Genomic DNA, 25,695 nt, shown 5'->3' with positions numbered 1-25,695 from the left:
AATATTCTTTATGAATGACCATAATTCATATATTCACTGTTTTGTTGACAATACAGTATGTTTCTCTTTGTTTTCAGAGGATAATGAGTAAATTTCCTAGAGAAAAAAAAACATTGATGGATTTCCATAAACTTGAGATTGATCGGATCAATAGTAACTATTTGTAAGACGGGGCCCTGGCCTCTGTCATGTGTGCAAAGTTTGACAACATTAAGGCCATATGTTGTCAGCTTCAGCCTCGCCCTCTGTCATGTGTTCAGGTAATCTATATTTTTTTTAAAAGCTTTTCTATGTATATTTATAAAGTCATATCTAGACAAGAAGAAAATGGCAAAGTTATTTCGCGTCCATTGACAAGGCCTGCATTAGCCCAAGACAGGGTCCTGGTCTGATCACCATTATTTCGGAACTTCACATTCAGCTATGAATAGCACACTCTGCTTTTTAAAATGGACAAATACCATTAGATCTTGAAGAGATCAATTCACTTTGTTCTGATTTTAAAAATTCTCATATTGGTTCTTAAATCTCATTTTGGTTCTTAAAAATGGGATAAACATTAGGCTTATGGTGTAAAAATACCATCCCAAAAGTTTCAAGCCTATCTACAGGAACTATCTTAAAGTTAAAACTTTGGAGATGTAAACCAAAGTTTGAAAATAATTGGGGGTTGGTTTCAATGACTGTGTATACAGCGAATCTGTGCACAATAGAGAGATTTCGATTGTCTGCGACTGCAATGTATTCCTAGTTCACCGGAAGTGGTGACACCGCTCGTTCAGTATCACGTTCGTACATTGATGAAAACAGTTTCGACTTAATCGACGTACCCGTACTGGGCCCGTACCAGACCACAGCATATACCAGCGTGATAGCGAGCGGGCCGTGGGCCGATGCTCGGCCGGAGAGTCAGGCGCAGCATCACCCTACGAACCAGTGGGGCGACTGAGGGTGCAACACTTGCACTCTTGCGCAACCCCCCCCCCCCAGAAAAAAAAACCCATTTTTTTTTAAATAGAACATCAATTACCTATCGGATATGTAGTGTCTGAAAACAGGACACACTAAATGTAGTGGAAAAGCTGGTAACAAGCAGTAATTTGCAGTTTACCAGCCTTGCTGAATCAACGAAAGTCTAGTGTTGATGCGGCTTCATTCATATTTGCTAAGCTTGGATGACGTCATCATGCACGAACAAGCACTCGTTCGAGCACTATGACAGCGAACGTCAAAACCTTCAAATACGAGTCACAGATTTGGGCAGTGAACGAGAAGGCTCGTCACAGAATACTTCGCGCATGCGCAGTGCTCCCAAAATCCCTTAATCTCGTACGTCCACATGGCTCGTCTCAGAAAACGAAAGCTCTCAAATGAACTTTATATGAACACAACATGACCTACTGTAGTGTGTACAAAGTGTACAGTGAATGTACAGCACAGCTAATAATAGTGTACGTATAGGAGATACACACAGCAGACGGCAGTCAACACAGCCAACGCACTATTTGAATTGGAGAAAACTGGTCATAAGCTTAACCCATCTACCAGACAGTTCTCAAAATCAGGCTAATGAATTGCTTCTTTATCTAAATTTGAGTTTTTCATCCTATATGGTGGTCTGCTTCATGGTCTTTGAGGACAAACACAGGCACTCATACACATGTTTCATCTCAGTTTGAGAATTTTTTAAAGGGATGGTCTGGGCTGAAAATATTTATATCTTAACCCTTTGAACCGTAAACGCGCAAATACCCCATAGGCCGGAATACTGGCCTACAGCCATGTGACTTCGAAAGCATGGATTCTAGATATCAGGTGATCTTCTGAAATGATGTCATCTTTCTAGTATGTGTAGGAATATTTAGTCGATAATTTCAGTCAATATCGGCAATGATTTCGGAAGGACTTAGCTTCTTAAATGGCCAAAATATGCCACTTTTTTGTGGTTGCTTGTGTCATATGTGCGGTAACACACGGTGTAATACGCGGCGAGTCACATGCTTACTATGGGGAAGCAATTGGTATATCTGACTTTGGTGAAAAAAATGATTTTGAGCCCAAAACAGACACTAAATTTGATATTTCTGTTTGTAGACTAGGTCTACGAGAAGCCAAACAACTTAAGCTGGCTCGGTCCGGGTACTAGTTGGGTCTTGAAATCATGGGGGATTGTGTGAATGTGGTAGATTTATAAGTCATTTATGTGCAAATAATTCAGGGTATAGGTCACGGCCGCCCCTAATAGTTCTGGGTTCAAAGGGTTAATACATAGAGTAGAACTCACTGAGCAAAATGCCGAAAATTTCATCAAAATTGGATAACAAATAATAAAGTTATTGAAGTTTTAAGTTTAGCAATATTTTGTGAAAACAGTGGTCATGAATATTCATTAGGTGGGCTGATGATGTCACATCTCCACTTTCCCGTTTTCTTATGTTATTACATAAAATCATATTTTTATCATTATTTCATACTTGTGTGAATATGTCTCCCTTATAATGAAATAAGTTGCAGTAATAAATATCTAATGCACTACATGTACATCAGTTGTCAATCCAATTTTCTAGTTGAAATTGAATAAACCAAATTTCATATAATAAAATACAATTTAGAAGTGGAGATGTGACATCATCAGCCCACCTAATGAATATTCATGACCACTGTTTTCACAAAATATTGATCAACTTTAAAATTCAATAACTTTGTTATTTTTATCCGATTTTTATGACATTTTCGGCATTTTGCTCAGTGAATTCTACCCTATTCATTAAGCTATAAATACTTTCAGCCTGGACCATCCCTTTAAATCGGCTGCTCACAAAGTGAAAACGATCCCTTTAAGGGCAGGGGATTCATATTTTTAATCTCACTCTGAATCAGAGAGGAATCCTTTTTCTTTATTAATCCAAGTTACCAATAAAGTGAACAAATAATCACCACCACAAATGGGTAAACACAGTGATGAAACGATACACTGTCTGGTGGAAGTCAAGCATTACAAAACCTTCATAGGAGAAAAAGCCAACCCATTCCCAAGCCAATCTTGCTTGGCGGATTCATTTCAATTTCCATTCTCAATGGAAATCACTCAAAGATTGCCATTTCCTTCAGAAAAATAAATGAATAATAATTGAATCAAATGGAACACCCCTGGCAGTCTTAACTGCATTACACCATTCAAAATACTATAGCAGCAGTGATATTAAATATTGTATCCTAATATAGATTTTTTTCTTTTTTTGCAACTTACTTTTGACAATTCAATAATTGAAGGCCACCAAGGTCCAGAGCTATAGATGCCCTGCTGACTGGCTAAAATCATGTTATTGGCCTTGGTAGGTATCCTTTTTTTTAATTTCCCCCATCTGAACAACTCATGCCCCCTATAGCAATGTGGTTTGCCCTAAGTTTTTTTTCTTGAAATTGAAGGTAAGAAATTCAGGGTTGGTAATTAGCACATTCCCTACTTTTCATCATATCACTTGGAAATCATTCAATATGAATTTTTACATTTTTAGAGGAAATACATGTAATCTAATCATACTCAATTTTATCTGCTTTTCAGGAAAGTTAAATATTCACTTTATAATGTAATGTACATGTAGGCCATTTGTCACATTTTTTTCTCTCTAGCCTTATTTTCTCTCCAAGGTATATATAGAAAATAAAAGGATATGACCATTTATTTTTTTTCAAATTACATCAAATTACATTGCCCACATTAGTGGGCGCGTCATGGTCTATTGGTTCTGACTCTCGCCTTTCAAACAGAGGGTTGTGGGTTTGATCCTAGCCATGGCTTGTTTTCCTTCAGCAAGAAATTCATCCACACTCGACCCAGGTGAGGTGAATGGGTACGCGGCAGGATTAATTCCTTGCATGCACTGAGCACCAGTGATGGTACATTTTGTAGCTCGAGCTAAAGCCGAGTAATAAGAGCAAGTGCTTGTATCCTCAGGCAAAAAGCACTATATAAATCCAGCTATTATCATTATTATCTGGACAAAATCAGCACATATATCTGCAAGATGCACGAAAGATAGAACACATTTTTACGAAGTCCTATCCATTTGTCAATGAAACAGATGCAATGCCTATCATAATTTCATAATTTTTCATTCCACATGAGTTTGAAATTTTAATTTCAGTAATCATAATGCAAGTCACTCACAAATTGCCACCAAAGCTCACATTCAAAAAATGATCTGAAAAAAAAAACCTAATTGAAAAACAAAATGTCCTTGCCAAGGCACATACACATATCCTCATTGCAATTATTTTAATTTGGTGGATTAATGTCTGATTCTCTCATTTTAATCAGCACTTTTCAATTATTTCTCGTATGACGGCCATCACGGAAATTGAACTAGATAGCCTCAGTGATACTGGTAGTGAAAAGTAGGTTCAAATAAGAAGGGTGTATGTGCACTGATGTTAGACCATGGACCTGTTGCATAAAAAAAACTCTGGATTTTTTTTGTTGTCAGAGTTTTTTTCCAATGTGTTATTATCAATGACATAATTTGGTTTGCCAGTTTCCTTTATTTGCCTTTTTTTATTTATGAAAAGTTTCATGCAACAGGCCCCAGGTGGGGGTTTCATAAAGTTATTTGTAAGTTGCAAACAACTTCATGTGCTGATGATAACCCTTTCTTAGGAGCGAAATCAAAACCAATGGTAATTTTGGGTACAAAACATTTATCCAAATAGTCACCAATCATGTGTAAAGTCATGTGTAGTTTATGAACAGCTTTATGACACAGTCCTCAGGTAAATTTGTACAATATGTGATGGTCCCACAAGCAGAATACATAAATTTACTGTCGATTTTGGTAGGACCTTTGTTCACCACCCCCCCCCCCCATACCCTGATATGAATGCTTGCGATATGATATCCCCACCCATGACATCTGATTTTGGTAGGCCTTTTGTTCACATCCCCCCCCCCCCCCCTTCACCTATACGCTGATATGAATGCTTGAGGTATGAAGGATATCCCCACCCTAGACAGTTTCAGGTGTTGAAGACAATGCTTGGAGGTCATCTCAATTGACCAAAAAGACAAGCCCTGCACCATATTTTGCCTCCATCACTACCATGACAAAGGAGCAGAGGACAAAAATGGACATAAAATATTGATTCTTGAAATTAAAAGGTCTTGTCTGGTCAGTTTATGTGAAAATGGCACTGCCATTTTCAGAAAAACCTTGTCTGAGTGAAAACTAGAATTTTGAAGAAGCTGTGAAAATACACTCTTTCTTGAATTAGACGTACAAGTAGCTTACCACTGGTAAGTGCCTTGATTTGATCAATCAATTTAAATTGTGACAATCCATGCCGCTGGGTGACAATGTGAGCTCATTAAAACTACAGTGAGATTGTCACTATAAGTACACCTGCCATGAAATTGAATGTCTGAATATCAAGCAACCATATCAGGCCTCAACTCAACTGAAGTATTTGACGATGTTCAGTTTAAACACAGTTGAGTTTACCATTTAAAGGTAAAAGATAGTTTAGTTGCAGCAAAAAATTATTTCAGGAAAAGTCTTTAAAATCAAGGGTAATTGTCCCTGGTACATTAATTTAAACTTATACCCCTTTCATAAACCCAATTAAAATGAATTAGGCGGCTAATAGCAGCATAATTTGGTCGTAAAATTGGAGGAGGACAAGAGTTATCCGCATTACTCTGATGCTGCTATTATCCGCATAATAGCGGCATCGGGATAAGATTTTGAGTTTATGAACGCATTTCCAAATAATGCGGCTAATTGCCATGGTGCGGTCACAAGGTCACCCTTTTCCAACACAACCGCATCGGAGGGGGCGTGTCCAGTTGTCATGGCGATTATCCGCCTTTTTCAGGACGGGCGCTCGTAAAAATAATGCGGCTTATTTTCGGAGTTTATGAACGCAATTTTTATTGAATTATCCGCATTACTCTTAGGCGGCTAATTGGAGGATGGGTTTATGAAAAGGGTATTACATGTATCTTTGTGAAATCATGAAACCTTATCCCAAAACTGCTAATTCTGATGATCACTAACACAGGAAACCATATGTGGGACAGCGTATTAATATTGCTCGGAAAAATACCAGACATTTGATGGAATTCCATGCTTATTTTGCTCATTTCTCAGCAATTAATATTATGCATTTTCTTTCAGAGCCACTCGTATATACAAACAGTTATATCGGGGAGAGAGACCTGTGGGTCACAGTGATTCAGTTCACTTTTTCGCCTCCCAGGCACAGGTGACGCCAAGCAAATAATAAACACTTGTGTGGTAATTTGAGATCGCTACCAGAACCGGTATTTATCTTTAAACATTCACTTGTAGCAATGATCACAATATGGACTTGAAGTTTCTGACAGATCCAACAAAACAGACACCCAATTTATAAATGGAAACAACCACTGCAACATACAACACTGAAATCCTTCATAGTGACATTCTCATCAGCTGCTTGATTGTGGTTGCTAAAAATTAAGAGTAAAACATATGTGTCAAATGACCCTGGAGGCAAGTGAGTAATTGCTATTTATGGGCAAAATAAGTATGGTATTCTGTTGGGTTGACATGTTTTTTTCCCACTTAATATATGTCAATGATTTTCAGCTTTTATTTATTTCAGTTTAATAGCTCCCATCATTTCATAGTGATTGGTTTTAGCTAAAAACTTTTAGCTACACATATTTAAGTCGTACATTTAGCTGACTTGATCTGTATCTACGAATGCCTAGTAACAATATGATTGTAAAAGCCTCTCTTTCACTCAAAATTATTGTTCAACTTGTTGATAATTATTACGGAGTATTAGAGCTGATGTTGGAAAATGTTTCTGCGTACACCCAAACATGATTATTCTAGTCACAACACACATACAGACCTAAATCTGGATCTGCATGTAGAGTAAATCTGGGCTTAGACCGACTTACACATAGATCCTGTGGATCAGTGCTGAGATGATAAATATAGACCTATAATATGCAATGACATCATCGCACCACCATCTGAGGCTGGACCTATTGTCTTGCATGCACGGTTGATCTGCAACTGGCGCATCTCTGACAACTCCATTTACACATATTCCTATATCCTATGAGAGAGGGCGCTATGAAATTATGAAATATGTATAAGGCCTATTGGACCTTCCGTTCATGATACCAAACATACAAGAGAAGGGAGGACATAATCGATGAGACCCAATAGAAATTATAATCATTTCATATCTAATCAAGATCTACATCACAGTTTACCCAAAGAAACATGTACATCTCATGGAATGTACAATCTTCATAGAAGTCCAAATTCAAGCTGAAAAATACTTGTCCAAGAGGTTGGTGGAGATTTATCAAACTAAATCCCCCCTAAAACACACTGTCAAGTTGTTCAATATTTGCCCAACCTCTACTTTCCACCCCAAAAGGGGGTTTTGAAATAGATTTACTGTTTATCATAGTTATAATGTAATACTGATCAGTAGCAAGGCTATTTCTCTTTTAAAAGAATACTGTACTATCAAATCATTTCATCTTTTCCCAAAAGTTTATATAAACTTACTTTCATGTACATATATTTGCAGAAACTGTGTTGTGTTAAGGCGACCGCACACCTTACGAGTGGTCTGCGACCAGATTTCAGAATAAAATGTAGTAGAATTTGATGCTAATATTGAGACTTGGAATACCGGTATCTCATTGTGTAATGTTCTAAATCATCGTACGAATACCTTTGTTCAAATCTGTGACTATGTCATCATCATTTGTAGGATAAAAGCAAATTTAAAGGACAAGTCCACCCCAACAAAAACTTGATTTGAATAAAAAGAGAAAAATTCAACAAGCATAACACTGAAAATTTCATCAAAAACGGATGTAAAATAAGAAAGTTATGACATTTTAAAGTTTTGCTTAATTTCACAAACAGTTTAATATGCACATCTTGGTCGGTATGCAAATGAGGGAACTGATGACATCACTCACTCACTATTTCTTTTGTATTTGATTATATGAAATATGAAATGTTTTTATTTTCTCATCATTGTCATGTGAAATGAAGTATTGTTCCTCCCTAAATACATGGAATTCCATTATTTTAACATTTTGTGCTGCAGGCAAGGTCCTAATCACCAATTTTGTAAAAATTGAAATATTGTATAATTCAAACAATAAAAACAAAAGAAATAGTGAGTGACATCATCAACTCTCTCATTTGGATGTAACTGGCTCGTTCATACAACTATTTTGTTAAAAATAAGCGAAACAATGAAATGTCATAACTTTTTTATTTTACATCCGATTTTGATGAAATTTTCAGCATTGTGCTTGTCTGATTTTTCTCTAATGATTCAAATCAACATTTTTCTGAGGTGGACCTGACTTTTAATGTCTAGTCATAATGACGTCATAGCAAAATTGGCTACCATTTGAAACTAATTTGGCTTTTGCTCCAAAATAAAGGCTTGCAATCTTTCAAAATGGTTATTTTAGTATTCTTTCAATTGATTTCAACCTCAAATAAAATGATATGTTCCATTCACATTTTCAGAAAATGAGCAAAATGCTCTTTGTTCCAAAATCGGATCGCAAACAGTCGTAAGGTGTGCGGTGGCCTTTAAACATCCAATCTGTATCCTAACAAAGTTTGTCTGATTTTTCTCTGACAAGTTCTCGAAATTATTTTTAACCTTCAAATGCGGCCTCTGTGTCCTATAGTGAATAGAGCATTTCAACTTCACATCATGTATTCCATGGCCAATATTTTATTTTCATATTGGATGCTGAAGGGCACCATAAAAGTGCATACATGTACTTGCCCTAAGTACATGCAGGTGTAGATCATATATAAAAATTAAATTAACCTTGGATACCTCACAGGTGTAATCTGATAATCCAAGATTTCATCCATACTCTTGACCTGCCATTATGGACTGTATACACTTTTTTAGTTTTAAGGTCAAGTTCAGTTCTGAAAAAATATAAAATTAATGTATAATCATTGTCATTCAAGAGCTTTCATTTAACAATTTAATCCTTCCACTCGCAATGAATACTTTTTCAATATTATGGTGAATTGCCCACATATATTTGAACTGTGTCAAGAATATTTGAAAATACCACTGAAAATCCATGCCAAAAAAGAGGTTTTCAGCTTTGAATGTGCATCTATACATGTATGTACATGTAGGCCTATGCACTACAAGATAAAAAGAGAGCTCATATTATACAGAAATAAGGAAATCGGGTTGATAAGGAAATGTTATGGTCCAGACATAGAAAGCAAGCTCACTTCCCATTGATAAAACATTTCCTACAAAGACCAAAGACTCTAATTTAGATGAATTGATTTTAGTAGTGGCAAAGTAAAGATGTACTTTACATGTAGGCTTGTAGCACTGTTATAAAGTAGTAAATTCATTCACTGCTTTATTGATACTCGAATGGTTTGGTTTACAATCAAAAGCAAGAAAGCATTTGAGTACTACCTGTACTTAGTTTAAAAGAGTTCCCTGTTTTTATTGGCATTCAACATGCATTAGTCGTACGCATACCACTATAGTTCTCAGTTCTGACGCAAAATGTCTGGGATTTTATTGCATTACTGTAACCCAATTCCAGCATGAAATTAGGCTGTGGAATGACATGGTACAAGCATCTGTACTATATAATGTATTCTGACTAACAAACGCTCACATTAAAACCCTGGTGGCAAAAATAAATGAATAGTGAACAAATAATTGTTTTGAAGGAAAAAACAGAATCAGATGTGGGATTGAGAGAAATTTCAGTGCAATGTCGCTATCATGTGATGATACCCCCCCCCCCTTCTCTGTTTTATTTTGATTTCTTGAATAATTTATGAAGTGCCCTCTCTAGCTGCCCCCCCCCCCCACCCCCATCTTCAAATGGAACTATCAGATTCATTAGTTTACATGGTGTATTTCACATATTGCAAACGCAATCAATAACATTTTTTACAGAATGTCTTCATCTAATATTGACTTTGGAAGAAGATCCTTCATTAACATCAGAGATTCAATGAATTAATTTTGGCTTGCTGATTTGTTTTTCACAATTATTTTTAATGGGGTGCAATGGCTTGACACTGTGCATACATGTACAGCTTCATCTCATTCGTCTTACAATGATTCAGCATAAGAAATGCTTCAATATTATAAATTGAAAAGAGCCTGAAGAGATCTAGCCGAAGATTCCACCATAATTGATTCAATGGCCTTCACATTAAAAAAAACATTATTCACACAGAGGGTGTGCTACTTATTAATCTATATCTCATTCTTGACTTTTATAGAAAACAGTGGGTGATTTTATGATATACAGTATATTTTATGTACAGCACTCAGATCATTTCAGACCAATTATTAATCCTTTCCGCTTCCTCCGATTCAAAATACCCCTTTCACTCTTTTGTTTATTAGTCGTGTTCTTAAAAGAAAATAGCATAATGCCTATTTTTGATTAATTTTTTTTTGCTCCCAATATGTCTCTTTCTAATTATGAGCGCTTCCCTTTTACTTTCCCTTCTTGTCCCTCCCCTTCCCAAACCCTTCCCTCTCTTTTACTCTTTCTTTCTCTAAAACATACACACACTCTTTCTCTTTCTCTCTCCTTGATTGCCACCCTTTTCTTCCTCTCTCTCCCATTCACCCCACTTTCTCCTTTATCTATTCATCTATCTATCTACCTATCTATCCATCCATGTATCTACCCATCTCTCCCAGCCTATCCCTCTCTTCATCTTTCCTTGCATATATCTCTCATTCGATTAATCACCACGCACTCCTCTGTCATTGATGGCACTTCCAAAATCACTTCAAATTCAGCAGTTTGTCATCATCATCATACCTGTCTCCTGAGTCGAATCGATTTTAAAATCGGTGTTCGATCGATGTCATCGAACACCGGTGCAGATTTTGCAAAATCGGTGCATCGAAAAAAAAAAAAAAACGTCGGCCGGCCGATTCGTTTGGTTTACACAATCATCAAAATATCAGAAATGTCCAACTTTACTACCACTTACTTGATTTCTATTGCCCCCAAAATGAAACCGATTGAGTAATTATGATGCTATTCACCATTAATTTGAAGTTTATTTCGATCATAGTTCGAGTCTTACTCGTCTGCTCGTGCCGAGATAATTTATGCACGATGAATTCATGAATGGAAGTCATGGCCATCGATCGTGCATGCGCAGTACTGTTCTTTAAATGGCCGGAAATTGACGCGATCAACATAAAATAAATCTTGCTTTCATGAACAATATTAATATCATGACCATAGAACATTATTTAATCGTAATATTTAACAATAATTTGCATATGATAATCATTAATATGAATTTAGAGCTTGATGTGAAATGTTTGTATTTCGTTTCAATTTTCAATGGCGGACATCTCATGACGATCGACTTGACAAAATTAATGAGTCGAGCTAGTGCACTTGTCTAAAAAAAATAATCATCACGTCAGGATTGATTCTCGAACATTGTCTACATGCAAAAACTCTGTTCAAGTTCGTAATATCACCATATAATAACATTTTACATGACAAAACAGAGAAAATTGCGTTTGATTTTTTCCCATCAATTTGAAGCTAGTTTGTGCCCAACTTTGGGCTCTGATTTCATGAATGGGAAAATATGTCATACGTCATCGAACACGCATGCGCATTGTGCTTATTTTCTCGGAGCTTGGAGGAGACGTCCAGAAATGGAATCATAGAAATAATCCCAGTATTAATTCTTCCATATGAACATAACATACTTTGCTGACATCGTCAATATTCTTAGTATGACCATAAAATCTTGTTAAATCGTATTAATTTAGATGAATTTAGGGCTCGATTCGAACCATTCGTATTTATTTTGATCGCATGCTCAATTGCGTCTAAAAAACTGGATTGTCATATCAGGATTAATTCTCGAACATCGTCATAACTCATATTCCACAATCTTTCCTCACAATCGTTATATCAGCATTGAATAGCAATTCAAATGACCATCCAGAGAAAATTACGTATTTATTCCCATAAATTTATTTGGAGCTCATTTTGGATCCAACTACACAATCTCAGGCAAGTTACAGCGCTCTCCGTTGATTGCACTTGTTTGCTGGCGCTGACGTCAAGCACGCCTGTCGTTTCGGGAGAGTGAGTGTACGGAGCTGCAGACGGGGCTGGTGAATGGACTGCGAATGCTAGTTGACCGAAAATCATTCGGATCGACTCTGCGTGATTCATGTCTTTATTATTGTTTCATTTTAAACTTATATGTTGTCATCTGCAAATATCATTGTTGAAGATATTTTGGGAAGAATTCTGCTTTGGTCCCCGGCCTTTTTTGTGTGTTTTGTGATCATGGGAAATACAAACGAACTTTGCTCTGTCATCTGCTTGTGCAACGCTCACCCGGCCAACGCCAGCGCAGACCGTCAGTGCGTATAGTGCATATGCAAAGCGCATCGCATCGACGCAAAAATTCCCCGCCTTCAATATTCGATGCATCGATGTTCGATCGAATTAGAGCTGTCGAACACCGGTTTTCAAAATAATCGATGTGACTCAGGCTTAATGTAGAGTATTAAAGTACGTGGGACACAAGATGCCCATATGAGCAGATAATATGTCGGTTATCATGCAGTGATTGTACATTTATTTTGTCATTCAAAGCCCAAAGTACATCATACCCCAGCATCTTTATTGAATTAGTTTTTTTATGCAAGAAAATGTACTAGAGAAGCAAAGCCTGCCTCTTCTTCCATCCCTGTGTAATACATATGGAGGTTGCCCAAATCTGTGAAAAGAGCCCCCAAGAGGAGAAATTCATCCCCCAAATCGAGTCAGTTTCTGTAAAATCAGAAAACTAGAGAAATATTCTTAACAAAGATTTGATAAAATCCAATCAAGAACAGCACTTTAGCTATGTGAAATCAAATGCAAGAACTGGGCTATTCTATGAAAGAATATATTTTTCAGAAATCTTTGGTATATATTTCTCTCACTCCCCAATTGAACAATTATGTCGGTAGCTTATCCAACAATGTATTTTAATCACTCTATAACAAGTTGCACACAAATTTGTGTAATTAGATTATTTGAAATAATTTTCCTCAACTCCACATTAGTTCTTATTTAATTTTCTTGAGTATTTTTGTATTTTTTTTCCTGATACAGGCATATGTTTCACATTTACAAAATTACACATTTCTATGCATGCTGCCTATCCACCACTCCACATCATCTCCCAAGGATAGGTTTACATTGTGCAAGAGCTAATGTCAAAATTTGCTGCCACTTATTTAAACAGGATGGACCCTTAAAACACAAGTGGATCCAGGATTTCAGAAAAGAGGGGGATTAGAATCTCTCACAAGGGTCACTCTAAAATGTGAGAAAGCAACTTCTGCTTGAAAAAATCTGACATGCAAAAAAAGGGTGAAGCAGTTGGTTAAAGGGAAGGGGCACTGTAGAAAAGTCAAGACACCATGTCTGTCTATTTCGTAGAAAAGGGGCATCCCCCCCCTCCCTACAGGATCTAACACTGCATAGAGCCTGCCTTCTTCGTTAATTTACTTGCTCCAGAAATATTGTGAATAGGCTTTTCATTGAAGGAAGATGCAGCTATTGTGAGATCGTCAAAGCTGCAGGGCCTGAGGAACAGTTGCAGTTCACAGCCATGCCCCCAATCACTCAAAGAAATATGCACATGAAGTGGGTTCTCACTGGTACATTAAATACGTTTCGATGACGGTAGTGTGATCAAGGTGGGGATTATGAATATTTGTTGGTGGCGGGTAAGTGGTGAAGACAGTGGTGGTAATGATGATTTGGTGTTGAAGAAAAAAAATGATAAGGATGATGGTGATCACTACATGACGATGCTGAAAATGAAAATGAAAAAATGATGATGGTGATTAAAGTTATGTTGGTGATGATGATAGTGACGAAAATGATGATTATTACAAAGAACATAATAATTTGGTGTTGGTGACAAGAGCGGTGGTCAAAATAGAGGTGATGCGTGCCATGGAAAGATATAAGAATAATCATGATGGTGAGGAAATGGTATAATTGCAAATAATATTGTGGTGATGGTGAAAACGATCCTCCCATGCAAAAACTTAATTGAAAAAGTCATTAGAGATGACACTAATACTGTAAAAGCTGTTATTTTCGCGTACAGAATTTTTCGCGAATCGCGGGGGTCCCGACATTTTCGCGGGTTGTTAAATTCGCGATCGGAAGATGTACGATACATTTCCACAGCATTTCAAAGAAGTAAAACTAGTGCAATTCATGTGCAAATCTACACTCCTCAAAGTCACCATGCTGATATGTCTTTTGTACATAAATATGTCCCTGTAAAAACAGTTACAAATTGTGGAAAAAGTGGCTTAAATTTCACTTTTTTAACCTTTAGATCTAAAAATTCATCATGCCACAGGATCTATAGGGTTAAGCAATCTTTTGAATTTGTGTTTGGTTCGATTCATTTTTCAAAAAGTTGGTAAAAAGTGCAAAATTGTGGAATTTTGTGAACAGAATGTTTACCTTCAAAATTCTGGTCATGTGACTTATGAATATTAATGAGTATGCAAATAGCTACCAATACGTGTGTATAGAGTCAATCAGATGACAATAAAATCAAATTGTTTCATGGAAAATACATTTTAATATTACAGTGAGTGTATAAATATTGATAAAGTAATGTTAGAAAATAGTTTAGGCCCTGATTTTGTTTGAGAAATTAAAAAAAGTGAAATTGTAGCTAACTTTTTGAATCACTAACTGTACTTTCTAAGCCTATTTTTTGTACATATAGAGGTGCATATCTCCATTTTCTCACCATGTAGGATGTTTTCTATAGCAAAGCTTTGCTGTTGGGGGCATTGGCGCTGACTAAGAAATGTGTCAATATTTTCGCGTGTTGTTAAATTCGCGGCCGATCGGCAATTCGCGAAATCCGCGAAAATAAAACCCTCGCGAAAATAACAGCTCCTACAGTATATGGTAAGGATTAATATTCATATGAAGACCAATAGCACTGGCAAATACAGAAACACTCCTTCACGTATACATAAAGATACTATCAATCAAAGTAATTAATTTTCACAATATTTTTTCAGCAAATAATTGCAGGTACATTTCACTTTGTAATGTACACTGTACAAACAGACATCAACCTCATGACGAATGGATGTTTGTGTTCCAAGGCAGTGTTTCATCAAATCTTGTCAGTACTGAATTTGCCCTTGACCAATCAGATGCAAAGATTTCAGAAGCTTATACCAGTTTCTCTGTAAAAAAAAATCACTGACAAAATATTCCATGAAATGCTCTCTAGAATTTGTGAATGGATGCAAATAAACCAATTATCATCTCTACACTGTGAAAGAAAACTTTAGAATTAGAAACTCAAATTGGCAATCTCAGCTTGAACGATATCAATGCCATGCAGATATGATACTGCTGATGCATTTGGATGAATATACTAAAAGCTTTCAATCATGCTCGATACAAATCAACTAATCAAGGTTGCCAAGCTATAAAATTTTCCACAAATTTTAAAGGTGTTCTCTATTATATGAATTTTGTCTGAACTACATGTAGTACCAGTCTGAACGCATCTCAGAAATGAAGCACACTATTAAATATCGATGCCTATAAAGCTGTAAATGTGCTTTTACACGATAAAGGTTCCCAAGATTATCTCCATTTCTATCAAGATTTCCAAGGATAATGGTCCTACATTAAAAGATGCATTTCTAATGACATGTCTGAAGTTTAGGGAATGTTTCACGAACCATGTGATCTCGTCATTTCATTTTCACTGAAAATTTGTTGTTAGCCAATCAGATGCAAGGATTTTGGTAGCTTATAACAAAGTCAGTGACAATCACAGACTACTCTTTTTTTTTTTAAAAAAAGCTCCCCTGAACCAAATTTACGAACAGCAAATAAATAGAGAATACCCCCCAAATAAAGTTTAAACATGCTGGATACAATCTACACATGTAATGTAGGTTGCCAAAATATAAAACTGTGATTTCCATGATTTTCAGGAGAGCGTGTTCCTATTCATCAAGTCTGATCACAACTAGGAAGAGATTGCATTTACCTCAATACAAAACAAACCTAAAAAATGCCTGATACAAATCAAGGATGCCTGGATACTACATGTACACGATATAGATGTCCATTTTCCACCAGGAAAATTCCCATCCCCATTCCTCCAGTATGAACATATCTATTAAAAGAAGATGCATTTACAAGAATTGATGTTTGAGCATGCCCGATGCAATTTAAGTTGCCAAGACAACGATTTCCACTGAGATTTCTATAGATACGTTCCCAACTCTCGCGAGTATGAACTCATCCCTCAAAGGGGGTTTAATACCATTTCTAATCCAATAGCTGAGGTTATTAACGAGGGGTGTATACCTCCTTCCAAAGCACACGTACATGTACGTGTCTAGGTGAAAGAAAGTGAGGCACTAAAACCATAACCAAATTATTGGCAGAGAAGGGACATATTAATGCTACTGGGTGTTGTACGCATACAGGTGTAAGGGAAGAGTCTTAAAAGGAAATTTGAATGAATATTTCTTAGAGTATTCATTTCAGAATTTTAAGAATCTCCTATTAAACATCTTTGTGTAATTTGGATTAAATAGTAAATCAAAATCCTGGTGCAAGCAAGAATATATTTTTTCAAAGCAAGATCTGTTCAAAATTACACAAAAAATAGTTTTCATGAAAAGAGTGTACAGAAGCATAATAAAATTAAATTTATCAAAGAGAATCTGCTCCATTTATTCATATATATATTTTTACAGATTGATATCTGATGCTGTTGGGGAGTGAAAGGAATAAAATACAAAAAATTACCTCCCAAAATACAAATAAAATTCTTTCTTAGCAATGGAAAAGAAAAGAGATTACAAATCAGAAATACAAATTGTCAATAGCAAAAAAAATACATGCTGTTATTTGTTTAAATTCTATTCGTGATGTACCTGCAACAACTCAAAACAATGTGCTTCAAATGAGCAAAGCAATATAAAATGACAAAATAAAACATGGTCTTCTTTTACAATATGGTCTCAAAATTAATGCACGAGTTATTTCATGTATCATCTACATGTACAGATGCAGACGTGTACACGTACAAGGTCAGGAAAAGTGCAAAATTCCCAGTTTTCAGTGAACATATGCGATATCAGGCCTTGTCTTGGCAGAGTAACGATGTAGAGTATGGCATTTGTCAAGGATGTAAAGCCACAAACAAGAGGCCCCTCACCCCCCCCCCCACCAAAAAAAAAGATCAACAGTATGCATTCTGTGACATGACAACTTTCCATTGACAAAGAGGACGAGCACATCAATGATGTGGAGCTCATCCGGCATTTCGCAACAAAATTAAACACAATTTTAATTTCAGCCCAGTTGACACTGTAGCAAATTATATTGGTGACATAAATTGAGAATATAGAATTGAAATTGATGAAGAAATTACATAGTTCTAAGCATTTTTTGTGATCTATGAAAAAATTTCATATAAATTAAGCAGAAATCATTTTCTAATCAAAATTTCTAAACTCCATGTAGAACCTTGGTGAACCTCATATAGCTCTCAGATGGAACAAAAATAATCAAAATCAATCAACAAATGAATAATTATTTTTTAGTGAGTTTTGAAAATATATGAATAAGTTAGCATATTTAATGAGTTTCAAAATTCTGTGTTGAAATTTTGCCTCACCACCTTGAGCTATCATATAAAGCAAACAAAATTGAAATTGATCAACAAATGAAGAAAAACATTCTTTGTGATTTATGAATAAATTTCGCATAAATTAGCATAAATAATCTACTAAACAAAATTTCAAAATGCTTTGTTAAAGTTTTGGTGAACCTCATGAAGTTCTACCAGATGGAAGAAAAAAAATCAAATCGGTCAACAATTAATAGAAGCATTTTATGTGAATTTTTAAAAATACACATATAGCATATTTAATAAGTTTCAGAATTCTGTGTAGAAGTTTTGAATCCCCCACCTAATGCTATCATATAAAGTAAACAGAATTGAAAACAGACTTGAAATGATGAAGACGAAGCATTTTGAAATTCAGTCAACAAATAAAAAAGAGGCATCTTCCATAATTTATGAATTTCGAATAAATTAGTATAATTTTCTACTTCAAATTTCAAAATTCTGTGTAGAAATTCAGTGAACCTCATGAAGCTCTACCAGATGGAAGAAAAACAGGTGGAATGCCTCTGGCAGTCTCACCTGCATCACGCGATTCGATATAGCAGCAGTGTTGACTTTGAAAACTACTATAAACTATTAAATTAGTCACAAAAAAACACCATTCATATAAAGATACAATACTACGTTCATTGACATCTGGCCCTTCGGGCCGGATGAGCTAATAAAAATGTATTGATCTTTTCAAAATGAAAATTCACAAATACTGTTATTTTATGAACCTTACAAAGACAAAAAGCATTAACACGAATTTAATGCAATAAAACATTGAAAATTTCATGCAGCAAAAATACTTTTTGTTTACAGCACTTCAATATCATTATCAATATCAAATCAGCAAGCCCATTCAGTTTTTCAGATTTTTCATTCTTGTCTGCCCCACCCACTTGTCATTTTTCTCTATCTGCAAACACCCAACTGTAAAGCCAATTCAACACATCCACTCAGGTAGTCTGTACAGCATCATCTCAAGATCACAACTACTGAAATTATCCAGGGTTGCTTCCCAAGGATGGAGATCAATCACATTGCATTGATCTCCATGGAGTTCAGTTCTCCTTTAAAACACAAGGCAGAAAGCAGGAGAGCATCTCATGAAACAGATAGTAACATTTACTGACAAAATGTCTCTGAGCCAATCAGAAGCAAGGATATTAGTAGCTTATAACAATACCATAGTCAGTGAAAATCACAATCAGTTTGTTTCATGATGCTCTCCAAGTGACTTGGGAATTACAATCAAAGCATTATGACACATTCATACGCCTGTTTGTATCATGGTAGTAGTCAAAACGGACATGTATGGACCCCTCTCTGGGGTAGGTATGTCAGGCATGCATCCTGTAATCCTGACTGACCATCACATCTCAACAATCCTTTCCTGACTGCCCTGGTAAAAAGCGAGTTCAAAATGTCAACCAAAGACCGCAAGGGACTAAACTTATTCGCAACAATTTGACAGTATTGAAAAAAAAACAATTGATCTTTAAAATTAATTTTTCAAAATATATAATAGTCAAAAATGCAATGTCCGATTCAATTCATAGTTATAAAATGATTCACTTCAATATCATTTGTTGCAACGATTGCAATAATCATGAATAGAGCCGTACATGTGGAATGTTTTAGAAAACAGCACTTTATTTTACCCCAGAAAATGTTCATATGAAACAAGAGAAAAATCTAATATACTTACAAATCCAATGGATAGAAGAAGAAAACAAGGTATTTTCCTGAAAAAGAAAAAAAAAAACATGTCTATATAACAAAACATAAAGCATACATGTTGATTTTTTCATTATATAAATTCTTGTGAAGAAAACTTTTGATATTTGTTATCCTTGCAAGTAGTGCTGTTGTCGATAGGCCTCATATCGACATTGATGTCGACATACGAAGGATTTTCAATGTTTCCGACATGTCGACATGCACGCACCCACATCGACATGCAAACATAAAATAAAAAGGGGTCTAGCCTAAGGCTATAGTCACGAGTATAAAGCTTAGCTGAAAAGTTGGAAGCTTTTATCCACAGTAAGTGGCGCGATTAAAAGGTTTATTCAGCTACAAAGCGGCACATTAAATGAAAAAAGAATACCTGCGAGCTGCGCGGCAGCAGAAATACGTCAGTGCCTGAGTCGAGTGTGGGCTGGCCTGCCCGATCGAGCTGCCGCGCCGCGCCCCTCGACGATCGCGAGCGTAGCGTAGCCGTAGTAGCATTCACGTACCCATCCATATGTATGTATCCATGGCTATTCACCGTGCTTGATAATACGTTGCTCCTCAATGCATTACTTTTCACATAAACGTTTTTGTCAAACTTGTGACCGCCGCAATTGAGCGCTTAATTCAAATCACGAAGTCACAGAAAACTTCCCTTCCTTCGTTTGGAGATCGTTGCACGGATCGCCGCGGAAGTGATACTGAAATTATCGGTCGATTTTCATTATTTTTTACTGTCAATTTGAGGAGCTTGCGTTTGGAGCACGTGTACCAGTGTGTAATACGCAATGATCACTATTGTAATTGGTGATTCTCAAATTGGCTCCGAGTGTTATTGCGCAATGCTTTCGAGACCGGATCGTGGTACAAAACTTGATTCTCCAGAAAAAGATGTGGATTAAATCGGTGATTTTGAAAGTGAATTCAGTCTAGCTTAGTGAAAATATGTTTTCCCGAACTGAGCCTGTATTATATAGATCTAGATCTAGTGTGGGGATATTCTTCGTGTCAAGGTGAATACGTTTGATTGAGAGTGTTATGTTCCACGATCGAATGATTTTTTTTGTTAGGGAGCCTAGGCTAAATTACGGTCCCTTTTTCATGTCGACATTGTCGATGTCGGGATTAATTTTTAAGCGACATGTCGACATGGATTTTTGTTCCCGACAACAGCACTACTTGCAAGTGATAATGTAAGTGGAACATAATAATGTTATGTAGGAGAGCAATAAGGGAAATTTGGACCAATTTGGGGGTGGTAACCTTTATTATATTTTCTTTCTTGTCAGCTTTTGGGGGATGAAACTACATTACAAAAGAAAAGAGTGGTACCCACAAAAAACACCTGTAAAAAAGTTCTGTAAACTCTAGATATTTTCATGTTATCAAACATAACAGCAATGGGACTAAAGTCAAAGTTCACATTTCTTGTACGATACTTTCATCTCTCACACTGAAAATAAATACACCAAAACTGTAGGACATTCTTCTCCAGGAAGGTAGTTTCAATTTCAAATAGAGGCATCTTTTGAAGTGATACAAGGTATCAGTCCAGGATGAAAATCGTTTTCATTTTTTAGGGGCTATTTTTTTCATTCACATTGGGGTGAATGCTGAATTTTGGGCTATTTCTTTCATTTCAAGGGGTACTTTTTCTGCAACAAGCAATTGATGCAGTATATGCAAATATCATAAATTATTTTCTAAATTGTTTGGGAAGTTCTAAGGGCTACAGGGATTAATTTTGCCAGATTCAATGACATATGTTTGAAAAAAAACTTTAAAACTAGATTCTGTACAGTCCTATGAAAATATCTGCTCCACAAAAGATTCTTATGTAGCAGTCTTAAAAAGTTGTGGAGCACATTGCGAAATAAATGCTGAAATTTCTTTTTTCATCTACAGGCCTATAGCCAAAAAACACGCATAAGTCTCCAATTTCCATATTTTCTTAAGATTTTATAAGGAATAAACCCTCTCCACTCTCAAAGATCTATGTATGGCAATTTCAGTTGGTGGTTGATGCGGGACTTAAATGGGACAGGGGACCACATTCTGGCGAGACGTTAGTCAACAAACCTTTGTCAATCTATGTGTAATATACAATATATGCTAGGATAATCCAAGAATACAACCATTGATTTTTAACGGATATGCTCTTGAGCTCCTTTTCTCTGCTTGAAGAGAAAAGGACTGTATAAAGCCTGGCGCACACTATGCAATACATTTGGATCAGAATTACAAAGAAATTGTAATAACATTTTATATGAATATTCCAACCGATGAAATCGTAGCCATCAGAGTTCAGAATAGTGGTTGGTAGGATTACTGAAATAAAAATTAGTCTAGTTCAAGTCTCCCTATAGGAATAAAAGCAAATTCAAATCCAAATCGTAATGACGTCTTCATTGGCTGCGATTTGAAGCCGACTTTACTCAGACCACAGGGCTTGCCGCGAATCAAAATTATGACTTCAATATTCCCAACATTTCGCCCAACTTTAGATGAAAGAATTTCACTTCTTGGAAGTTTCATTTTAAGGCAAAATACCATTTATTAAAAAAAATCATGTCACATCAGATCGCATAATGTGCACTAGGCTCGAGACCAAAAGACAGAGTTATAGGGAATCGTGGGTAAAACAAAAGTTCATTGTTTTTCCTTGACCGATGACTCCATCTTGGTTCTGGTTTGAACTCTTTCAAATGAAAAAGTAACATTCCAAACAGGATAGGAAATAATTAGCATTTTGTTAATTTTAGGGGCTATCTTTTTTTCCACATTGGGTAGATTGCAGAATTTTGAGGGCTATTTTTTTTTCATTTTAGGGAAGGTAACAAAAACCAGAATTAGTTGTTACCTGTAATAATCTGACAATATGCCGCCACTTGGCAAGTCGAATACCCACATAACAATGCAGTAACTTCAAAACATGAATTGATATTGCGGGAAAAAAAAGGCTCTGAACTAACTCAAGAATTGGAATTAATTGTTAGTTACCTTTGTAATCTGATAATTTGATTGTGACAAAGTCACTATCCGGGCCTGCGCTGACTGCTGTACCCTCAAAGTAAGGAGCTGGATCTTGTACACGTGCCTTACCTGCCATCTTTGATTTATATTACAGCTTCTTTCCTGTGAATGAGATTGAAAAAAAAGATTGGTATGGTCACAGTGTAAAGCCAATTAAACACAACAAAGTCAAGACATTGGGCCTGGGGAAGAATTTTGTTTAAGGGGCTATTTTTGTCATTTTGGGGATATTGCTATATTTGGGGGTGAATTCTTTCATTTGAAGGGCTACTTTTTATCTGCAACCAGAAATAATATTCTGCCAATATTATCATCCTGCCGTACATGTATGCAGATTGTAAAATATTGACTTTCTAAATATTCTTGATTACACGAGGCATTTTAGGAGATGAATAAAAGTCATATTTTGCTCACTACTTTCAATCCGAGACCGACGAGGTAAACATTTGCCATGTTGCCCTCCCCGGGCTTTGCCCATAGAAATCCTGTAGATGGCAATATTGGCCATATTTCTGCTAAAAAGGTGCGCTTGCGCAATAAGAGCCAATTTCGATCGCTAATTTCAGTATTTCAGAAATCTGACTAGAACCAGTATATAAACCAATGCATTGTAGATAATGCGCAGCGCAGCCAGTGTACCCAAGATTTTTACACGTTGAGTGTATGTGGGCGCCATGCATGATGCGCGACTGCAAAGTAACAATTACGTCACGAGTGCTTATCAAGGGTTACTTCGCTAAGATAGTGAAAAACCTGAAATCAGAAGTAGTGATAAGCAAACAGGCATATAAATTGTTCAAAATACATGTAGTAGATTGAATTACATGTTGTACAGCCTTATAGTTATAGGTAATAATAATAATATTGACTGCCTCTTCTTTCGGGAAACATCAAATATGTCGCCCTTAAAAGGACCATAATTGCCCTCGTCTAAAGACTCGGGCCAATATGATTCTGTTGCGGGCGACATAATTGATGTTCCCCTCAAGGTGAAAAGGTGAAATTCAGTAAGAATAATGGACAATTTGTACATGATGGCCAGTGTTTCCACAGATCCAAAATAAATTTCCCGAAATTCATTGACATTTCCTGGAATTTGCAAGTAGGATTTAAAAAAAATGGGCAATAATACTACAAGCCTAAATTGATCCATGCGACACAAATCAAGGAATTTAGCATATTTTTGTTCACGCCCTCTTTAAAAATAGGAACAAAATTACAATGAATGCTCCGCGCGAGAAACTTTGAGCTACGTATTGAGGTTAACAATGAATATAACATGAATATTAAAAGTTGCTAGACATGTAATTGTTTAATTGTAATTTTCAGATTTCCCACAATTTCCTGGAATTTTTTCATTTCCAGAACCTTTCCTGGAAAGTTTTTCAAAAATTCCAAAATTTCTGGAAGATTTGAAACACTGATGGCTATGGTATCGGGCCTATGTATTTGGCATTTAGAAAGGGGCAGGATCTGAAAATGCATGACTCAACAGCAATACAGCAATGGCAATGGACTAGCACAAGCAGTACATGTGATCCCCCCCCACCCCCCGAACAAGAAATAATAATAATCAAAATAAAAAAACTACTTGTATCAAAAATAAAAATAAAAACTGAGTTATCTTTCCACAGACCACAGGCTCAGGCACAAACCACGCATCACAGATGCCAATTGCCTTAGTCTGCTTGTCTTTAAAGGAAACCAAAACCCAAGAAGAGAAGCAATCTTATTGGAAAGAGTAAAACGAGAGGAACAATTTTAAAAAAGTTTCATCAAAATCGGTTATGAAATAAGCAAGTTATGGACGATTAAAAAGTCTTGTTGTTCTTACTGGGCCTATGTGCATGGATGTGGATCCTCAAATTGACAAACGTGCTTCATATTCTATATTTTTGTGGAATAAAGACAAAAATCGATGAGCCCCGTCGGGGGGATTTTGCATCGTTAACCCCGGTGGCTGCACCATAGTGGGCCGTCTGTGTAAAAGAATTTTTTTTTTATCTTTTTTTTAAATCCTCAACGGCTCAAAATTAAACAGACGGCTGCCAGCTGCTCTAACGCAGAGCTTCCATGTCTCACGCATTGTGCGTGAGACTCACGCATTCAGGGTCCGTCTCACGATCTCACGCATGGCACCCATTTTTCTCACGCATCGGGACCCGACAGAAAAAAAAGAGAAAAAGTAGCATTATTCACCAGATTATACGACTGGCCGACCGCCTTCGCGTCTAGCCCGGCACGCGAGACGAATCGAGAGTGCAGTCAGCGCACAGCTAGTACGTGATATGATGAATCGCGTGCGTGCATCGCATGGTTTTGAAGCCCATATCTCATGAGCGCGCGCGCCTTTTCGCAACGTACTGGCCTCGCGCGCACAGAGACGTTGAGTCATGAAAATCTCAAACATAACATTTTTTTGAACTTGGCATCTCTGCTAACGTTGGTAGTAAATGTAGATCTAGAAAAAAATCAAATTCTGAATTTAAAATGCATCGGAATCCCATGAAATCTAACGTTATGCCTCACACAAAAGAACATGAATTGGACCCAACAAAGAAAAATAATGCCCGAATGCACTTGAAACACGACAACCCGGCATTGTCACCCACGTGCAACACACATCTTATGCAAGTAAAAATTGAAATGAGTCAACTTTTCGTTCACCCTCTCACAAACAAACTTCGCGTTTTTTAATCAAATGCCCAAGTCACCATCCATTCCTCAATTTTTATCTTCTTGAAGATTGAATTTTACCAGCCGTTTAAACATAGAAAAGTAGAATACCGGTACTCACGGTTTCAAAAGAAGAAATGTAAGACTGTTGTTACTTTCTTCAGCCCTGCAGCAGTGCTCGAATGAAGTCGGAATGAAAATTCTCGTTCTAAATATATATACGGCCGCCGGGCGGCGAGCGGCGCGGTGGGTGATGTAGTAGCGATGGGATGCCGAGCGCTTGGCAATTTCGTCTGTTTGCCCAGCAATCAATGCATGCAGCATATCAGCGAGCACGTCCACAAAATTGTAGTATACCAGTAGATGGCGCTAGACTTCTCTCATTCATTGTTCAATAAAAGTTGATTGATTGACAAAATACAACGACAAATGAATATCAAGAGACCTTGAACAGAATTTAAATTATTTA

General features: G+C 36.5%; 1 protein-coding gene across 1 annotated transcript in view; it reads right to left on the bottom strand.

The window, feature by feature from the left end:
- LOC121423659 (peroxiredoxin-1-like) overlaps positions 1–25,443 on the bottom strand; it is a 34,610-nt gene extending 9,167 nt beyond the window's left edge. The window contains exons 1-3 of the mRNA XM_041619075.1: positions 25,348–25,443; positions 22,518–22,652; positions 19,492–19,528 (exon numbers count right to left, since the gene is read on the bottom strand). Of these exons, the coding sequence (XP_041475009.1) occupies positions 19,492–19,528; positions 22,518–22,626 (146 nt within the window). The 5' untranslated portion in view covers positions 22,627–22,652; positions 25,348–25,443. The remainder of the gene's footprint in view (positions 1–19,491; positions 19,529–22,517; positions 22,653–25,347) is intronic.
- Between the last annotated feature and the right edge of the window lie 252 nt (positions 25,444–25,695).

The sequence above is a fragment of the Lytechinus variegatus genome, chromosome 11 (assembly GCF_018143015.1).
Source record: "Lytechinus variegatus isolate NC3 chromosome 11, Lvar_3.0, whole genome shotgun sequence".
NCBI lineage: Eukaryota > Metazoa > Echinodermata > Echinoidea > Temnopleuroida > Toxopneustidae > Lytechinus > Lytechinus variegatus.
Note: the sequence above shows the minus strand (reverse complement) of the source record. Positions and strands in the feature narration are given on the sequence as shown.